We start from the raw sequence: 19,802 nt of genomic DNA, 5'->3' as shown, positions 1-19,802 counted from the left end.
TATTTCTATGTCTTGCCAAACATTGAGCCCATCTCACATGGGCTAACAAGACACCACACTTTCACAAAATATGCATCTTCCGGTGCAATTGGTGGAGGTGGAGTGGGGGACAGAGGAGGACGGGTGCCTGCTGACCTCTGCAGGGCGAGATCTCTTACATTGGACTTAATGTATTTCATTTTTCTTCATGCTAATCTGTGATTGGCCATGACACGTAAAATGACGCTCCAAGGGAGGCTGTCCTCCCTTACCAATCAACAACCAGAATGCAATATTGACATCAAGTTGGTCAAATGATAGTTTCCAGATTTCACCTTCAATTCTCTCCACTGTAAGGCAGAGTAGCAGCAGTAGATAGCTCCTTGCGTTAGCCAATGCAACAGCTGACTTGTTGTAGCAGCCTAAAAGACTCTTTATACATCCATGGAAGGACTGTTAAGGACTGTTGTTAAGCTAATGGGAGAAATTATCTGGACTGTGCAGTGCAGCAGCAGCAGGACGCTGATGGGGAGGCTGGAGAGAGAAGCAACCGGAGAAACAACCAGGAGAGTTAGCTTGTTTGTCATTGTTGCTAATGATATCAGACTGGTTAAGCAGCAGTCATAAAGTTCTGTTGACTAACATACAAGATGACCAACAGTCACAAATGGATGTTATGACATGAATACTTCATCTCCATGAAAGAGAGAAGATGTCAGATAACGTGAGTCAGATACAGCTTCTCTCTCTCTGTCTCTCTGGTCGCTAATTTCATCTCTGATGGTTAAATGTCTCTCTCTGTGGCTGTTGTGTGATTTTATCTCCTTAATAAGAATGCAGTAGAGATCATATAATGTGTTGTGGGTAACATTAGTTTGCTTGTTGAAGTTACAGTGAGCTGTCTGGACTCACTCATTCATTCGTTTTTAATTGAGTGGCTGTTCAGTCACCTGTTGATGTTATGTGATCAGTGAATGAGTGCAGGAGGTCTGGCTGCTTGCTTCTGACAGTTTCTTTAGTTCGTTTTTAAGCTGAGCCGTATATTGAGTAATAAGTTTAAAGTAACTAGAATAACAAGTGTTAACTAGTGGTGTAACGGATTGTAGTTGATCCATGATCCGTAGGGATCACCCCCCATGGTTCGGCAGGCATATGAACTGCAGATTAGTTGCAAAATTTAATGTCTCATTTAAGACAAAGTAAACAAACTACTCTAAGTACAAGTCATGGACAGACAGCCTGTCGCTAACAGGGATTTTGAAGAGCAATGATCAAACCAGCATCTAATTCGGGTCCGATGTGACATTTGAGTTATGTTTACCTGCTGTTTAATGTGCATCTAGCTGCTAACTGACGTTAGCGGTGAATGGTTGTTATCATCAAGTTTTGATGATGTGGACAGAGGCTGTTTCATTCACTGTTTAAAAGAAGAAGGTTTCATGCATCATATTGCAATAACTGAGCATTGAATATTTTATATATTTTATTTTATTTTATTTAAACATTGGACATCTTAAATGTTGTTTTCATTTAAGACCATGGGCAAAAGTTCCTTGCTGTTTCTGGGTGTAAGTGTGTTACAGAATAAATGGAAAATAAAGTTTAATTTGTCTCCCCTCTTTTTTCCCGCTGATCCTAATAATGATCTGATCCGCAACTCAAATCCATGATACAATCCGAACCATGAGTTTTGTGTTCATGTTAATACCCCTAGTGTTAACATGTCAGCTTTGTAGATTATATTTTGTATGTCGTACATATAGAAAAGAGTGTGTAAGTCTTGTATTTGATACATGCATTAATACTTTCTGATGTGAACCTACACTTTTAGATCTGTGAATGTTTTTAGTGTTCAATCCTTCTAGTGTTCAGCACTGATCTGAACCTGTATCATATTAGAAGCTTTGTGCCAGTTTATATATTTCTGTATACTAAGAAAATACATAGGATCATGTGATATCTTGTCTGTTATTGATGAGAACATAAATTTGTTGTCACAATAGAACAATACTATAAATTTGAATATCACTTTGTCGGTAAAATGACACATTTGATCCACTCCATGGCTAAAATGAGCACTTCTTTGTTTAGAGACAATATGTATATGCTAAATGTCTTTAAAGAAGCAGCCTTTTCACCACTCAAGCAAATTGTTTTACTGGCATATAAAATTGCCCCCCACCCCTCCGATTTCATCTGGTGGGACAATGATATAGTTTGATGCGGTTTGTTGTAAGATTCCATGTTGGTCGTAAATATCGTAAATATACAGCTTTGGTTTAGTCCATATATCTTCAGCCCACTGCCCTTTGCTCTGAACAAACAAATGTTAAGCTTTTTGTTATAAAAAAAAAGCCTCATCAAACCCAGAGTTGCAGAATAATGTGCACACATCTTTTGACCAAAAACCAATAATTTGTTTATCCCAGATAAATATCTGTCTTGTCAACCTACTTTCTTCCGTATCAATCAACTAATTCCATAACTGAGCCATACATATACATGTCAAGCTTCTAGCTTTGTGTCATCTAGTACTAGATTAGTGAGGGGTGTTGAATGTGAATAAATGTGAATGTAGATTTGTATGTATTTGTTGTGTTTAATAGGTTTTTGATGTAAGGTAAAGGCCAGGGTTCAATATACTGTGAGGTCGATGTCAATGTCAAGATATACAAGGCTCCTAGTTCCCATCAAGCTCTGCTGCTGTCAGAGCCACATGCTGCCTGTGGTCAACAGATTCAAGAACAATGTCTGTTTTCCATTTATATGATCATTGATGGTGAAATAAATACCTGGTTGGTCTGCAACTCAACTCTGACTCAGGCCTCCTGCATTGAAAATCCATCTGCTACACAGTCATCTTAACACCTTTATACAGTATATTGTCTTTTATTTGATCTTTACTTGTGAAATGTGTTTCATGTGATATTACAGTTGAAATGTGTTATGTGCTTTATTGTTAGGTATTATTATGATTCTGATTATTATATGTTGTCACAGGGCATGTTTTTTTTTTTTTAAATCTTTGCTCGTCTTTCATCTGGTTGCCTGTTAAGATGGAGAAATTGAGGCTTATTTTAATGCTGCACATCCTGTAACTCTCTCTGGTTAAGCATGACACGTAAACCATGAAAACATAAAATGCACCAAATGTAAAAGATTAAACATAAGAAAAGATGTCTCGCGCCTGGGAGACAATATTGTATCATGATCGTTGGTTCTCCCAATTACAAGGTACATTACTCGTGAGCTCAATGGCAGGTGAAGGTTTATGAAGTCTGGCATTAGTCCTTCTCTCTTGGGTTCACAGCCGCGGTGAGCATTGCGCCATTTGCAGTGCACCGTCTTTGTTCAGTTTGGTGTGTGTGTCAGATGGCTCAGTTACTACTGGGCTGAGTCCAAAGTAAGTAAGGGAGGGAGTGAAGGAAGTGAGAAATCAATAATAAAGACAGCTTTTGAACTACTCCGTCATCTTTAACCCACACCTGCCCTCAGCTAATGGAAATGTGTGTGTGAGTAAGTGTGTGTCTTTGCCCTCTGTGACCTCCACTTCCTGTCTGAAACCCCTCTCCTCCAAATATTGACTTCCACTTGAATGGTCATCAAGTAATCACTCATTTTCCAATTTGCTGTAACTGAACAATTACTGTGTGATTAAGCAATGTCACCATTGACATTGCTGATGTAACTTCCTCTGTGATGGGCTTTAGTGGAACAGGTCCCCATTCATCAAACATTCATACTAAGAGAGTCAATCTTAAACCGCTTAAGACATTTCTCATGATAATGCAGTATTCATCAGCAGCCTCTTAGATTAGGCTGGCTCTGGTAAAGACGGCTTTTGAGAACGCTGATTATGAATGATTTGTAGGAACAAGCACAGAAAACTTAATGGCACAGTCAAAGGGACATGATCATTAGTTCTGGATGAGCAGGCAGGGAAAACTAGCTCTCTACTGTCACCTGGTGGTTTGTAGAGGAACTATCAGGCTTGATGAACTGTAAAAACATTTCCATGATGTTTTAAATATGCAATAATTGAGTGTGGATTTGAGTTTCCTCACATTTAAAAATGTCATTTTTGTCTTTCTTTTACTTAACTAATTAAAATATCTCTTAAGTGTTCTCTGAATGTCCAGCCTTCATTATTCTGATGAGAAAAAATGCTGATGTGCTCATCTGAATAGACTTCAGTTGTTACACCACTCAGGGTGGAAAAAACTACTACCATCTATTCTGCATGTTTTTTTGGGGAAAATGATTTAATCAACATTTTAAAATTACAGTTAAAATGTATAATATTATCCTATAAACAAACTGGAAAATGAATCAAAGATCAGGGAGTAAAGGGCTATGCTCTTATAAAAGAATCGCTAAATCACAATCTATCTTTAATTACCAGGCATCCATATTTTTTTTAATAGTAGTCATTTTTTACATAGAGTAATAATACATAATAAAGTAGTTTTGACCTTAAAAATCAAATGAAGCTTAATCAATCTTTAACTGTATCTAGAAATGTGTTATGATATCTATATAGCAATACAGAAAAAAAATCTATATAGGATTATTTAATGCTTCTCCCAGCACTGTTTGGTCATGTTCTGGCTTTTGACGCCTATATTTACTGTTACGAATTTGTGATGGTGATGATGCAGAAGTTAAAGCTTATTCTACTAGTTGTATTCACTGGAAACTTCTCTGGTTAACAGTCTCATTTTCATGTATGTTTTATGCAAATGCAAGCACACTTGTTATTTGTTTGAACTCCAGTGTAAAGAGGAGTTTTTGTTGCTTTACAGGGCACAATACTGGTCGAAATGAAGACAAATAAAAGCTAAATTCCTCTTGTGCAACACTAACTGGAGTGGGTGAAATTTTCAGGCTCTCTAGAAGTTTCCTGTTAATTCAGTAAACATGTCGCACCATCAAGAATCAGGCAGCATATGAAAACGGACAAATAAATGTGTTTATTTTATTGTGCAGATGTTTCAGTAAAAAGTAGTGGAGCACAACAAGGTAGTGTGTAACACTTTAACATACAGATGAACTTACAGTCAGCGTGTAATAGAAACATCTCAAAATGTGAACAGCAGCAACATACTCACAGTGTTAGACGCTCCCTGTCATTCTGAAGACTTTGGACCACAAATCATGAAAGATTAGTCATCATGTTAGCCATTTGCATAGGTCTACTTTACTATTTGTCTTTAAAATCAGCAGATCCAACATATTTTAATATTAAAAAAACATTTCTACCTGCAGTCACACTCACAATAGGGCATGTTCAGGAATACAGGAAAAAACACAAAGGCAATAAGTGGCTCATTATGAGTTCCGTGTTAGTGGTTTAAGTCAGTACTGTGACACCGCCTCAGGAGAGGAACAATTTTGTATTCTATGAGGAAGGTGACGACACCCTCGAGGTCACAGTGTTTCCCAGATGAAGCCCTCCTCACTAGAAGGCATCGTGTAGCTGCTCGCTAATGAAACTGAAGGGAAAAAAAAGACCATGTGTAGATTTGACTGACTTTCTCCTCAAAATAATGATAAGCTCTTTTGAATGACATGTGAAATTTTTACATTCACACATGTTGTAGTTTGGAAATAGAATATTTTTCACATTTTTAACAGCCTCCAAAGAATCCTGAGAGAATTCACAGGCATTTCTGTATGATTCATGAAATATTCAGGATGAATTGTTTGTATGCACCTTTCTATCCTGACCACAATAATGCATATATGTATGGGAAACGGACAGTATTCTCCCAACACATGACAACACAGAATATGGATCAACTCATCAACGGAACATAATTAATAATAATCATTATTATTTTACCAAATGTGCTGTTAGTACCATGAAATAATAACATTACATGCAGCAAATAAAAAGTATTCATTTATTATTGATCATTTTCATGTATTAATAATATTTGGTAATTTGGAAGATAATTATTTAATATTTTGTCATTTTTTTCTGTAATTACTTATTTGGTAATTACTACATACCCACCAAAAGAGTAAGTACCTGTTAATACTTCTACAGTAGGAGGCAGTTTTACTAGTGAATATATAGTAATTATTGTTATAAAAATTAACCTGAAGTGAGCAGAAAGAAATAAAATAAAATAAAGTAATAATAGTAGAGTAATCACTTGGTATTAATTGGGAAACTATGCCAAACAACCCATAGTTTACCCATAAAAACAAGGTCAATAGTGGTAAATAACCTGTAGTAAGTAACATAGTAAATAAATTCTAGGTACTCAGAGCACACATGAACAAACTTTTAAATACAATTTTTTAAATGTAGCATTATAATGTTATTTCTTCATACAAAGACGTTTTTGTACTATAGCCCATTTGATACTGGATTGTCGCTATTTCAGCGTTTTAAAATTTTGATAATGATATATTCGCCAATATTCATTTTTTCTTTTTTTAGATACATTTTGATAAGGTTCCTTTAAATTTGAGTTTTAAACAATTGTGAACAACTGATGTACTGAGCAGGAGGACATTTGACACTTTTTGTCAGTCCTCTCTGGTGGACAAATGTAATAGTGATACTTTAAACATATATTTGGCATTTTTATACTGCAATTTCCTGTTACTTATCGGCTGACGTTGAGTCAGTACTGGCCGATAATATCTGCCTACTGATTTATGTGTTGGGCTCTATTTTGCATCACTAATTACTTCATAATTACATAGTTGATAGTAAGTAATTACTTGCCTCCCAAAATAAACTTATTCATGAGAATGTAAACGCTTGTGAGGATCACAGTTCTTCCCTCTGTGTATTCTCCTGTGTACTCTCAGAGAAAGTGTTCAGGACAACAGTCTGGTCATTTTTGATGTTTCCAGTCTAATGAGTTTGGAACAGATTTCAGCATCTTTGAAACAGACAGCATCTTCCAGGTTCAACACATTAGCCTGAGACTGAAAGATTGCTGGTAAACTGTAAACATGCACCCTTCACACGTTTGCTTTAGTAGGAGACTGATTGTAATGAGCATCTCACATGGATGAACTCTTGTATGACTGTGACAATGTCATTATTGAGTAGATCACGTATCTTGTCTTTCAGTGATTCAAGCTCCTGCAATGTGTGCATAAAAAGTGGTTAAAGTTCAGTCAGACTGTGTAGGCAGTGCCTGGAGGGGCACTAAAGGCACTTTAAAACATGGCCTGAAACATTTTGATGTGTGTCTTATTTGCTAGTATCTAATGGTATGCTGGCTCCTGTATCACAATTAGGCCAACAACTAGCAGAGTGTCTGCCAGAGGACACAGCAACTGTGATGTCCTGCCTGTGCCTGTCACTGTGTCTTTAGAGCTTCAGTTTCCTTGTCTGACCTTTTCAAGTCTGCCCAATATTCACACCAACAACCGTAAGCTTACTCCCCTGCTGCTCTAACCTTTTGGTTGTTGCCATCCTTTATTAACTTGCATCATCTTGATAGGTCTTGTCTCCACGTCGCCTCAGAGCTCCACAGTGCGTAGGTGGCCGCGGGGGGATACTGCAGCCAACACGCTGGCAAGCAAACATTCAGACTGCTCCACGGTGCTGCCACAGCAAGACCAGTGGGGCTTCCCAGGGTGACCCTTATGGCTGTGACCGCAGCCTTTAAATCCTCCTGCAGTCAGATAGGACACGACATGAGATCAGGAACAAAAGCAGGATTTGTGTGGCATTGCACAGGGACGCATACACCACTTTTTCTTCTCAATTTTCCAGTCAAGGAGGACAAAATATTAACATTTCACTTGTTTATTTGGCTCACATCACATTAGAAAAATGCTTACGTGTTTTGGCACAGAGCCTTCTTCAGAGCGTTTTAAGTATATAGGTTCAATTCACTCATATATACAAGGGCAGAGTTAGTACACAGCTGGGGGTTGGACCCAATCATTTGGGAACCAATCACCCTTCTCGTCCCATGGTTCTAGACACAGGGACCAATCTCAAGTTTACAATGAAATCTTATTTAAATCCCATTGCATACAAACATGCATGTTCACAAACACAAACACAAACACTGCTACTAACCATCATTGAGTTCCCACTAAGAACATACACTAGATGGCAATAAAAGGTTATATAGGTTACAGACAGTTTTAACCTAAAAAACATTTTAAGCTGAAGTCATCATTAAGTCCATTTGGTGTCTTAGTGTTGAATGTGTATATCCAAAACATTTGTGTGTATGATGGTCAGTAGCAGTGTTTGTGTTTGTGTTTGTGAAGTTTCATTTTGTATGCAATTGGATTTAAATAAGATTTCATTGTATACTTGAGATTGGTCATTTTTTTCATTTTTGGAACATGCCTACTGGATTTTGGGTTTAGCACTCCACTGAGAATCCCATTGTTGAAGCGCAACCTCCTTCTTCAATTCACCACTTTTTCTTTTTCTCTCATTTATGTTGAAGGACATGCAGCAGAATTACAGCAGTGCTTTATTTTTAGTTTATTTTTAGGAACTACCACTATTACTGAAGGTAAAAATGATTTACCTTCTTACACGATTGTATATCATAAATCTATCATGAATTATGTACGTTATTTCCATGCTGTCATCCAATTCTGCTTCTTTTAAATACACATAACTTTTCATACATTAACCACAATGCATTTCAACAACTTCCAGACAATGTTCCTGGACATGCTCGCTGTAGATCGACAGAGAAATGACATTTGCAATATATTAAGTTTATCTTACGGATGGCTGCTGTGTGCGTTAACCAAATGAACTTAAATGTAAGCACACATGGAGAGCAGAGAGAACTAAATATCTTCCTCGTAAAAAGACTCAAGTGCCACATGAATATCATCATGAGCAAGAAAGTCATTCAAAAAGCACTGATGACAGTCTTGTCCAATAATACAATAAAGGCCCTGGTTACAAATTGTCTCTGCTTCTGTTTTGTCAGTGCAGTGCCTGACACTCGTCCATTGCAAAAAAAAACCCAAAACAAAACAAAAAAAGACTTGAATAAAAATGGTATAAGTGCACATTTTGAAGATTTCCTCTGTGTACCTGGCATAGTTCCTGGACAGCCACAGCGAGCCTCTTTGGCTCCTCCACTGGAGCAGAAGGAGCAGCAGTGAAACGTTCCAGTGTGACGCCTGAACTTCCTCTTCACATTTAGGATGAACGGAGAACCCTGCAGGACGAGCCAGGACACGGTCAGTCAGTCAGTCACTTAGATGAAAACAGACAAGTGAAGCCATTCTGATCATTGATTCTTTGATTTATTAAACATTTTAGTTGATAAATGTTACATCAGGGCTGTTTTAACATTTTGCCAGGAGAGAATTTTGTCCACATGGATTTCATTTGTCAGGATGATGTTAACAGACTGGAGGCGATGCGCTGATAGCTGCTGGCAAGGCCATGTCTATTTTAACATAACATCTCAACTGCAAAATGTGTAAATAACTGTTTTGAGAAAGGAAAAAAAAATACATTCAAACTTTAGTGTTGGTATACTTTCCTTTAACTTTCTCCTATTTTCAAATGTTAAACCTCTGTGTGTTGATTTTGTACCTTGACATGTTGGGCTTTGACACAAACCCACACTGAGTAAGCTCCCAGCTCTTCAGGTGTGTATGAAACCGTGTAGGACCCATCGTTGTTGTCAACCACTGTCGTCTCCACTGTGCTAATGGAAAAAAAAAACTTTTTAATACTACAGAATAATAACACTCTTAAGGGCATGCATTTCATCTTCTCTCATCATGTTTCTTTCTCACACTTCCTTGTATTACTGTAACATCACATCTGTGTTCTGCTTCTCTACATCCAGTTATCAACACAGTAACCACAGCTGTTAACTACAGTTAAAGCCACTATGTGTACAATTTTCATGAGTTAATAGCATTCTTAAAAAAAAAATTGCTTGTAGAAAAACAAGCCAATCTAAATAAAAAGGGTGCAGCCTGTTACTTTGAGCTCATTTATCTCACTGACAGTTCCCATAATGATCTTATTTACACTCCACAAATGATGATCATTTTTTTAAAAACAATAAATCCTGCCATGAAATTTAACCAACACAGATTCTTCTCCATTACATCGTATTGGGCATTGCAGTCACTGGTTGACCTCTAGAGGTCCTCACTGCCTCCAACACTGTTGATGACTTAGTGCATCAACTGAGACGCTGTGAGATAGAAGTCGACCACTTTAAAGTGTGCAAGAGGTTTGTGTGGTTAGTAGTTGGTGCTGGTTGCACTCGATTTTATCAATGGTTAATTATAGTGGATCTGGTCTTTGTGACTGTGCTTTGACAATGCACATTCAAATTACAAACTGAAGACGAAATACATGCACATGCATGTCTTTGTAAGGCTGTAAAGGAGTTAGCCTAATTGTCTGAAAAAGCAGGCATTCATATATAAAGCTGTTGTGGATAAGAGATGCTCATAAGAATAAGATATTAGTCTTCCTGGCATTATTTGCTAAAATCAACTATTTTTTCTGCTTGAAGAATGTTGAATCATTTTAGAAAGGTCTCTATAAGGGCCTGTCTCCTCCAACCAAAGTGACAAAAATAGCTCAACACACAGGTGTTCAGGATTATGTGGTCTTGTTCTGAGCAGATGGGTAGAAGACGACGTAAAACACAATCAATCTCGACACCAAAAACTGCAGTTTGGCACTGGATCACCATTGAAAGTTCCCCTAGTGTAAGGATAAAACCACATTGCTTTGCTTAAAGACGCTTCAGCAGGATGATTTTTTTTTAATCTACTAGGCCTCCTGCCACTTTCCTCTCACTTGATGAATCAGAAATACTTGGTGTAGCTAAGGCTCTATTATTAACTCACCAGTTTTTCTTCTCTTTGTGAACGATGCTGACCAGGACGTGCTCCCCACCTCGTGCCATCTGTTCTCCAGCTGAGTCTCGGCACACCAGGGTGAAGTGACCCTGCTGGCCTTCCCTCCCTCGCTGTAGGCCTGTGAGAAAGAGGGGTGAGATGTGAGAGGCCAGACGAATGCACAGAGTGACAAAAACTTACACTACATGGCCAAAAGTATATAACACTTGAACAATGCACCCATATGTGATTGTTGAACATCTCATTCCAAACGTTTGGGCATTAATCAGCCTGCCCTCACCTGAGAAGAAAGCAGAAAGCATGGACACACACTAAAGAGAAAGCAAGGCAGAGAGGTCAGAGAGGACACACTCATAGCTTGAGAGAAAAGAAAAGTTTGTCATGCAAATATATACAGTGTAGGCACACACTTTGCAAACACACAAGACACAGAAAGACAGTCACACACATACAAACACACTCAGAAGAAGCGTCTCTCCAAGTTTAACAGGCGATGCTGCACGGGCACTGAAGAGGAGGCACTTCAGACACAACACACAACACAGACGCTCAGACATTTGTCTTGTGTCCACTGCATTGAGTGCTTACGTAAGCCACTTTCTCCCTAAACATATGGTGCTTGCAGCCAGTTTGAGAGTGACTTTAGGCTCAGCTGGGCTCCAGAGATGCTGACTACGGTTTTCCAAAACCTCCCGTCATTATTTAGTGTTTCATTAGCCGGTGCTCCGCTCGCACAAGATATTCATCAGCTGTTGTGGGGTCGTTGTGGTGTTAAAGCTAACATAATTTGTGTTTACATCAATGATTGATGTTGCTTTGCATTTTCTTTCTATTAGCTGCTGGATAAGTAATGATCCTACACTGTGTTTTCATCTGCTATTGTTCAGCGTTCTCCAGGGGCTTCAGGGTGATGTGTTTGGATGCTGTTGGAGTTGCTACTGTTGCTAATGAAAATACTTCTAATTCTGTTTCTACTCCTTCTATTACTACCTGATGCCACTGCTGCCAATCACATCATTACTGCAACTATTACTGCTGCTACTTCTGATACCATCTCTACTTGTGTTACTTATTACTGTTACTACTACAACTACTACTGATACTACTACAGGCGGATGTAACAGTACAATAAACACTACATTTATTCAAGTGCTGTATAAATCTAAAACTGGCACCATTAATTGTGAAATTGTGCAGAAATTACTTCATGTATATGCACATCACAGAGATGAGCTCATGAGCTACAAAGCACAGTTTAAACAAGAGCCTGAAAGGTTTGAAAGACAAAATAACACAATCTTCCTCTTAAAAATTTAAACCCAGATGCAAAACACACATAATGCTCAGTTCAATACAATCAGGGATTTTGTCGTAACAGCCTTACGTGATCCAGTATGACCAGTAGCTTCTGGTGGCTAATGTTAGCTGACTTAAATAGATATTGCTGTGAATCTGTTGACTTTATGACTCTTCTCTTACCTACTTGTGCTACTATTACACTACATTTTAGTATGAAAGAAACATCTCACCAGGGTACATATTTGTGGTCTCAAATCTTAATTTTCCAATAGAACGTCCCTGTTTATTATTTTATTTCAAGACAAACGCGATTAGTTGATCGATAGAAAATTAAGCTGAATCTATTTTGATAATCAAATAATTGTTTAGTCTTTTTTTTTTAAAGAAAAAAATACCAAATATTTGCTGGTTTCAGCTTCTCAAATGTGAGAATTTGGTACATTATAATAAACAGAATATTTTACGGACAAAAAACAAGGACATTTCAAGATGTCAGTTAAGGATAAAGAAAATAATTAATTGAGAAAACAATTGATAATGAGAATAATTGTTAGTTGCTGCCCTACTCTACACTATCAAATGTTACAATTGCATTTCTAAAAGCATCTGAAATTGAAACTTCTATCATGATTTTCTCTTTCTGTTTATTTAACAGTTTACCTTACATTTCTATTGTTTTACACTACTGTTATAATAAATTTAAAATCATTATTCCTGGGAAAATGAGGCAAACTTAATGTACCATATCTTGTATTTGGCAGTTGTGTCCACAGTGGCTGCTGGACAGCAAAAGTTACATAATGAGGCTTTAAAGTCACACAATATGAGCTAGTCTATAATAAGAGCTGAAACAAGTAGTGGTTTAAATAATTACTTGATCGACAGAATAATGATCAACGCAATGTGATGACATCATCTTTGACTCTGGGACACTGATGGCTATTTTTTACTATCTTAAGGACATATAATGGACTCAGCAATTATTTGAAAAATAACCAGCAGATTAATCAGTAATGAAGATAACCATGTAAGTATTGACACCTGTATTACTTTTATACAAATATACGCTTTGATTACAGGGTACAGAAATTACAACCACTGCCATTGCTAAAAAGCTCCTTCTGCTACTACAATTACTATCATTTGGACCACTCTTTCTATGAACACTGCTACTCTGCTGCCACTAATGGGTGTGCATTATCTGTGAATTTATGTGTTCTTGCTAAGCCGAGTACCCAGCAGCTGTCACCACTACACCCGCAACTGTTCTGGCCTCCATCTCACCTGTGCTGTACAGCCTCAAGGTCCAAATCCACCACTTCAAACCCTCTTATCACACAGAGAGGATAATCGTCACTAAGCCTCTGTGATTTCTACTTTCTTATAGTCAACACAGATGTCTGGGCTTTACCTGCTCACTTAAATGGAAGAGTTACACTGTGTAAAGCTGATGTGGCTTTACACAGTGAAAGTTAAGTTGGGAGGAACTTAAAAGGTAGAAAAAGCTGGTTTAGCTGATGTGGTGATACAGTGGATTTATGTAGTCCATTCCTTCACATAAAAAAGGAGAACACACATTAAAACGTCAAAGAAGTGTGGCGCCGTTTGGATAAATGGAAAGGTCACTGCAGGGCGAAGTGTTCTTTGCGGTCCCAAATCAAACAAAATACACCCAGTCCTACACCGACACAGGCCCGCACCCAAACAAACGCCTGACACGGTACAACACACACTCAGCTGGCTGGCCGACCTTTTGGCAAGCCTCCCAACGATACATTGTTCTTTGACACCTCAGGGACTCTGCATACAAGTTGTTATTTGCTTCACTACATTTTATTTACCATCTCTAACACAGGTAAACACTACTTGTAGCTAAGCTTCTCACAGAGACAAGCTTTCACAAATTTCTGCTGAATGAGTGAGTGAGTGAGTGAGTGAGTGAGTGAGTGAGTGAGTGAGTGAGTGAGTGAGTGAGTGTGTGTGTTGGTAGGGTGTGATAAGGACAATATCACTATACAATGAAATGCTATTTTGGGTATTATGTTAGGGCTGAAACTAAGGATTATATTAATCATACATTTATCTATTATTATTATTTTTGATTCATCTTTGTTCATTTTGGACAGTGAAAATGCCCACCTGAGCCTTTAACTGCTTTGAATGAAACCTATTGTTCTAAATGTGTTTGTGCAATAATAAAGCTTATTGCTATTATTCATTTTTCCCATTACTGAGTGATGATTTACAGTAGATGTACGTGTACAGTCAGAGAAAAATGAGAAACCCAGGGCCATACTTGGCTCATCTGTATAATTCCTCTTAAATTAATGTTTTTCCCTGTGAATTAACTGCACATCGCAGTAGTCACTCTACTAAAAAATCTAATCTGATGTCATGTTGCCTGCTGATTGAGTGTGTGTGTGTGTGTGTGTTTTTCTTCTATTATGAAACACTGGAGGCCTAACTAAATGCCTTTGGTCTTAAAAAATGTCATTCCTGTTACTCGAAAATGCCCCATAGCCACTTGCAATGTCACATGTAAATGTGTCCTGCACCTCCTCTCTTTCACGGTGTGTGTGTTTGTGTGTAAACACTCCCTCGGTGTACTGCCTTCAGGCCTGTTGAGTCACCTCAACATTCCTTCAGTTCCAAAGGAATTTCTGTCTTTGAGCCAAAGCACCAGGAAGGTAATAATCTTTAACTGGCTGCTCCAGGAGAACTGTAGACCCCCCCCAGTACTTACCCAAAACTCATCCCCTCTACACTCACCTGCCTACAACTATTCCCAGTGATCTCTAGAAATAAAGCTTTGGTTTTCTTGCCAGGTCAAATAGCACTTTAAAAAGTATTTAGTTAAACAGGTGGTTGGGGTAACAAACTGCATCCAGCTTTTAAAATAAAGATAATAACTGAATACAGGATACACCTATCAGAAACATACATACTGTGTAATGATTGGGGAAAGGGAGCAGAGCAGCAATTTAAACAGGCAGAAAATCCAAAGAAAGAAAAGTGCAAAACTCTCAATTAACACCTGATCCCAGGAATACTTATTTTGCAATTTATTCATGAATATTTACCTGCATATTTGCCTAATGAAGATAATAAAGCTTTGTCAGTATTTACTGAAAGTCTCAAGTCTGTAATACACAATTTACATGTTAACAAACCAACTTTAACCCCAGTGGTGTGCAAAGATGAAACTCCTACATGACTAACATCACAAACTTCTAAGAACAAGAAGTGTCACATGATCCTGACATTTTGTTTTTCATTACAGAAAACAGAACATACTTGCATTAAGCTCTGTTTACCTTCTCCTTCGATGGTGCACTTGCTGAGATCCACCGTCTTAGCGTGGATCACCCCGACCACCGGGTAGCCCTCCACCTCCCCTGCTGGCTCCCTGGGCATGAAGCTGATGCTGCTGTCATCGTCGGGGGCGACTGTTGCCAGGTGGGGGTCGTAGCTGCTCTCTGTCAGCAAGGTCAGTCTTCTCAGGGTCACTCCTTTGGCGCTGAGGATCTCAGCGTCTGAGCCGCAGCTCAGCAGTCTCTCTGCGAACTCCACACCACCTCGAACGTCCAGCAGAGCCTGCTGCAGCTGCGCCTTCTGGAGGTGGAGCTGGTTCCTGTGGGACAGAGATAGCGTGAATGACAGTAGCACCTCCCTTGCACTCGGTGAGAAATATGAATGCACTAGATGTCCAAGTGGACTGTGTATATCTATCAAAGTGAAGTTTGCAGTATATTGTTCTGTGAAAATATGGTGCATCTGATGTTCCTTGAAAAAAACTCAGAGCAGGTGGTGTGGTTATAGTCTCCCTATTATAGTTTTACACCAACAACAACAACAAATTGCAAAATTTCAGAGTTGGCAGTAAGTCAACAACTCCACAAAATACAACTGTCCCATTAGGAGAACTTCATCTTGTTTGTGGGCTTTATAAGTATTATGGCACATATTTGTTTTTGTAGCAGTTTAAACAGCATATTGGACCCCTCTCTCCTGATATAGTAGATATAGTTTAACATTTGAAAATAGGAGAAAGTTAAAGGAAAGTATACCAACACTAAAGTTTGAATGTATTTTTTTTTCCTTTCTCAAAACAGTCATAATTTCCCAGAGCCCATGGTAATTTCTTCGTATTGCTTGTTTTGCCAGACAAACAATCTAAAACCCAAATATATTCAATTTACAAAAATATAACGAAAGGAAAAGCAGAAAATGTCTCACATTTGAAAAATTTAAACTGGAGAATGTTTGGCATTTTTGTTTGACACTTGACTTAAACAATTTACATATTATCAAAAGTTTTGATCAAATAATTGATTAACTGACAAATCATTTTAGCTATTGTGTAGTTACATGTGTGTTGTTTCATTAAAAACTACCTAAGTCATGTCAGCCAATCTCAAATGAGACCTTTTATTCCAAGCTGAGTATGAGTGAGATGTTTCAAAAATTCTGGGCTGCAGAGTAAACAAAAGTTCTGCTGTTTGCTGACTTCAAAAAATCTTATACTTCCTATAAGACACTTCCTACTCCATGGTAATCATGTTGGTTGTGTCATACCTGCGTTGGACACGGAGCTCCTCCAGACGACGCAGCAGAGACACGCAGTGGGCTTCCACAGCGCTGGCGTAGCCTCGTGCAAATGCCCTCACCTCGCTTGCAGTTGCCTCCACTCGTGCCTGCAAAGCCTCCTGGGATACTTCCACCTGTCACAGAGTGGGAAGGAAAAGTTTAGTTTCAAAATAGGATACCTGATATTTGCAAAAAAGTCATTGACAAATCTTTAATGTTGTGACATGAGAATGGTGTTGTGTATTCAAAACTGTGACAATGAGGTGATTACATTATGTTGATTTACAGTATGTCATAAGTAGCCCAGCACTGGGTTTACACAACTGAATAAAAGAGAAGACATGTTTTTCCACAACATTCCCCATGTTAAATCCATAGAATCATGGACATAGTGGCAGGTTTCTTAAGTTTGTTTTAAAGTTGGGATTCACATTTGCCACTATATTTGTTATTTACTATAGCATTCAAATCCAACTTTGTGCAATGTGGTGCTTGGTTGGAGCTAAAATGGGTCCAGCAGGCAGCTGCTGAGTATGATAAATGGGGAGACACACCAAAATATAAAGTGACCTCAAAAAAACAATCATTTTCAAAACAGTCTCTATGGTACCTTCTGCAGTGACCGCTCCAGCTGCTCCAGGCGAGGTCGAAGGCGCACTGTCACCAGCTCTCTGATGCAGTCTCCATGACGATCGATAACATCAAGTGTGGGACAGCAGCGGTGGTCACGGTGCAGCGTGGCAGCACACTCCAGGCAGACTGGCAGGTCACAGGGCTGGCAGAAGAGCCGGAGCTCCTGGCCAGGATGAAAGGAGCAGAGGACAGGACGGCAGAGACGACCTCGAGACTTCAGCTCCTCCAGACACTGAACTGAGTGAGACGCTGTTCGCTTCTGCCGCCTGCAGACACAAGATAGAACAGATACAGATACATACATGTCTGTATGTCAGTTATTTTAATAGAGTAGGACAGACTCTACCTGTGTGCCGGGCAGCAGAGTAGAGTAGAGTAGAGTAGAGTAGAGTAGAGTCTACCTGTGTGCCTGGCAGCAGAGTAGAGTAGAGTAGAGTAGAGTAGAGTAGAGTAGAGTAGAGTAGAGTAGAGTACAGTCTACCTGTGTGCCTGCAGTAGAGTAAAGTAGAGTAGAGTAGACTCTACCTGTGTGCCTGGCAGCAGAGAAGAACAGAATAGAATAGAATAGAATAGAATAGAATAGAATAGAATAGAATAGAATAGAGTCTACCTGTGTGCCTGGCAGCAGAGCAGAGTAGAGTAGAGTAGAGTAGAGTAGAGTAGACTCTACCTGTGTGCCTGCAGTAGAGTAGAGTAGATTAGAGTACAGTAGAGTAGAGTAGAGTAAAGTAGAGTAAAGTAGACTCTACATATGTGCCTGCAGTAGAGTAGAGTAGAGTAGAGTAGAGTAGAGTAGAGTAGAGTAGAGTAGAGTCTACCTGTGTGCCTGGCAGCAGAGTAGAGTAGAGCAGAGTAGAGTCTACCTGTGTGCCTGGCAGCAGAGTAGAGTAGAGTAAAGTAGAGTAATTCTACCTGTGTGCCTGCAGTAGAGTAGAGTAGAGTAGAGTAGAGTAGTGTAGAGTAGACTCTACCTGTGTGCCTGGCAGTAGAACAGAGTAGAGTAGAGTAGAGTAGTGTAGAGTAGTGTAGAGTAGAGTAGAGTAGAGTAGAGTAGAGTAGAGTAGTGTAGAGTAGAGTAGAGTAGAGTAGAGTAGAGTAGACTCTACCTGTGTGCCTGGCAGTAGAACAGAGTAGAGTAGAGTAGAGTAGAGTAGAGTAGAGTAGTGTAGAGTAGTGTAGAGTAGAGTAGAGTAGAGTAGAGTAGAGTAGAGTAGAGTAGAGTAGAGTAGAGTAGTGTAGAGTAGAGTAGAGTAGAGTAGAGTAGTGTAGAGTAGAGTAGACTCTACCTGTGTGCCTGGCAGTAGAACAGAGTAGAGTAGAGTAGAGTAGAGTAGAGTAGTGTAGAGTAGAGCAGTGTAGAGTAGTGTAGAGTAGAGTAGAGTAGAGTAGAGTAGTGTAGAGTAGAGTAGAGTAGAGTAGAGTAGTAGACTCTACCTGTGTGCCTGGCAGCAGAACTCGCACAGGTTGACACAGCAGACCTCGCAGCGGCTCTCGGCGCCTCCTTCCCCGCACAGGTCGCATCCCAGCGGGCCGTTCGTCACCAGAGTCTCCAGGAACACTTCGTCCAGCGCTAGGTGGTCGATGCTGAGCCCGGCCGGCCCCGAAGGCGGGATGTCCACTTCGGAGTCACAGTCGGGGCAGAGCACCGTCACGGTGACGGCGAGTCGGTCCTCCTCCACCGCCTCGCCGCCCCTGCCCTCCTCCGGACCGCCCCGGTGTCTGCGAGAGGACACCGAGAACGGCTCCAGCTGGCCGATACAGTCGGAGCAGAAGGTGTGCAGACAGGGCAGGATTTTAGGGTCCCGGTACAAGCGTTTACACACGTTACACACCGCCCTCGGGTTCACTGCGACGCTGTGTAGCTCGTGTTCCGAGTTTAAAGTCGGCTGCTCCGCGTTTTTCTTGTGTTCACGCTGCGACATTGTCTGTTTTCGGTGACTTCTTGTGCCAAAAACAAAACACTGAATACCAGCTCAAAATCCACCCTGCTGTAACAAACTCTTCAGTACTGAAACTTAACTTCTGTAGTTCTTTTCTCCTGCATATAACCACTCACATGAAACTTAACCATCACACGTTCTTGTTCAAACTTCAGCTCATTGATTAAAATCCCACCGGAATGTCCTACTTTCCTTCAGAAGTAGGCTGCGTTCACTGATCCACGGGACATTTGACACCTCACCCAACACCAGACCAATGGGAAGCCTCCCATTGCCTGTCAGGGGTGGTCCAAAGACTTTCCAGGACTCCTTACTACCAAACTGGGACCCTGACTGTCCCCATCTACCGGCAGGACAGAACAATATGTTATTTTATGGCATGTGTGGACTGATTGATGTTGTGATTATCATCTGTAAACACACGTGTAGTTAGTGTAGGCTGATGGGTAATGCTGCATTCAAGTACTGTATGTTTTCGAAAATATCAACTTGAGGGGAAAAAAAACATCAGTA

At 39.6% G+C, this 19,802-nt stretch overlaps 1 protein-coding gene across 2 annotated transcripts; it reads right to left on the bottom strand.

Annotated features, from left to right (window-relative positions):
• Positions 1–4,926: 4,926 nt before the first annotated feature.
• trim45 (tripartite motif containing 45) lies at positions 4,927–19,795 on the bottom strand. 2 transcript variants are annotated; one of them, XR_006098894.1, is made up of 9 exons: positions 18,784–19,795; positions 17,327–17,615; positions 16,705–16,850; positions 15,444–15,760; positions 10,819–10,948; positions 9,536–9,650; positions 9,026–9,152; positions 7,404–7,622; positions 4,927–5,471 (listed from the first exon to the last, which is right to left on the bottom strand). XR_006098894.1 is itself a non-coding variant. In XM_042427106.1 (8 exons), exons 1-8 carry the CDS (start codon positions 19,269–19,271, stop codon positions 7,468–7,470), a joined length of 1,767 nt encoding a protein of 588 aa, XP_042283040.1. In that variant the 5' UTR covers positions 19,272–19,795; the 3' UTR covers positions 4,927–7,467. The 2 variants fall into 2 exon arrangements, 1 of the variants encoding a protein (XP_042283040.1); XM_042427106.1 differs by having other exon boundaries at positions 4,927–7,622.
• Positions 19,796–19,802: the final 7 nt, after the last annotated feature.

The sequence above is a fragment of the Thunnus maccoyii genome, chromosome 11 (assembly GCF_910596095.1).
Source record: "Thunnus maccoyii chromosome 11, fThuMac1.1, whole genome shotgun sequence".
NCBI classification, from domain to species: domain Eukaryota; kingdom Metazoa; phylum Chordata; class Actinopteri; order Scombriformes; family Scombridae; genus Thunnus; species Thunnus maccoyii.
This window is presented reverse-complemented; position numbering and strand designations above follow the sequence as displayed.

Excerpts from the sequence above, each read along its gene's own strand:
- trim45 (XM_042427106.1), bottom strand. The coding sequence starts at position 19,271 with ATGTCGCAGCGTGAACACAAGAAAAACGCGGAGCAGCCGACTTTAAAC. Across the intron at positions 17,616-18,783 it reads TTCTGCTGCCAGGCACACAG|GCGGCAGAAGCGAACAGCGT; the intron begins GTAGAGTCTACT and ends TTGTGTCTGCAG. Across the intron at positions 10,949-15,443 it reads GTGCACCATCGAAGGAGAAG|GCCTACAGCGAGGGAGGGAA; the intron begins GTAAACAGAGCT and ends TCTTTCTCACAG.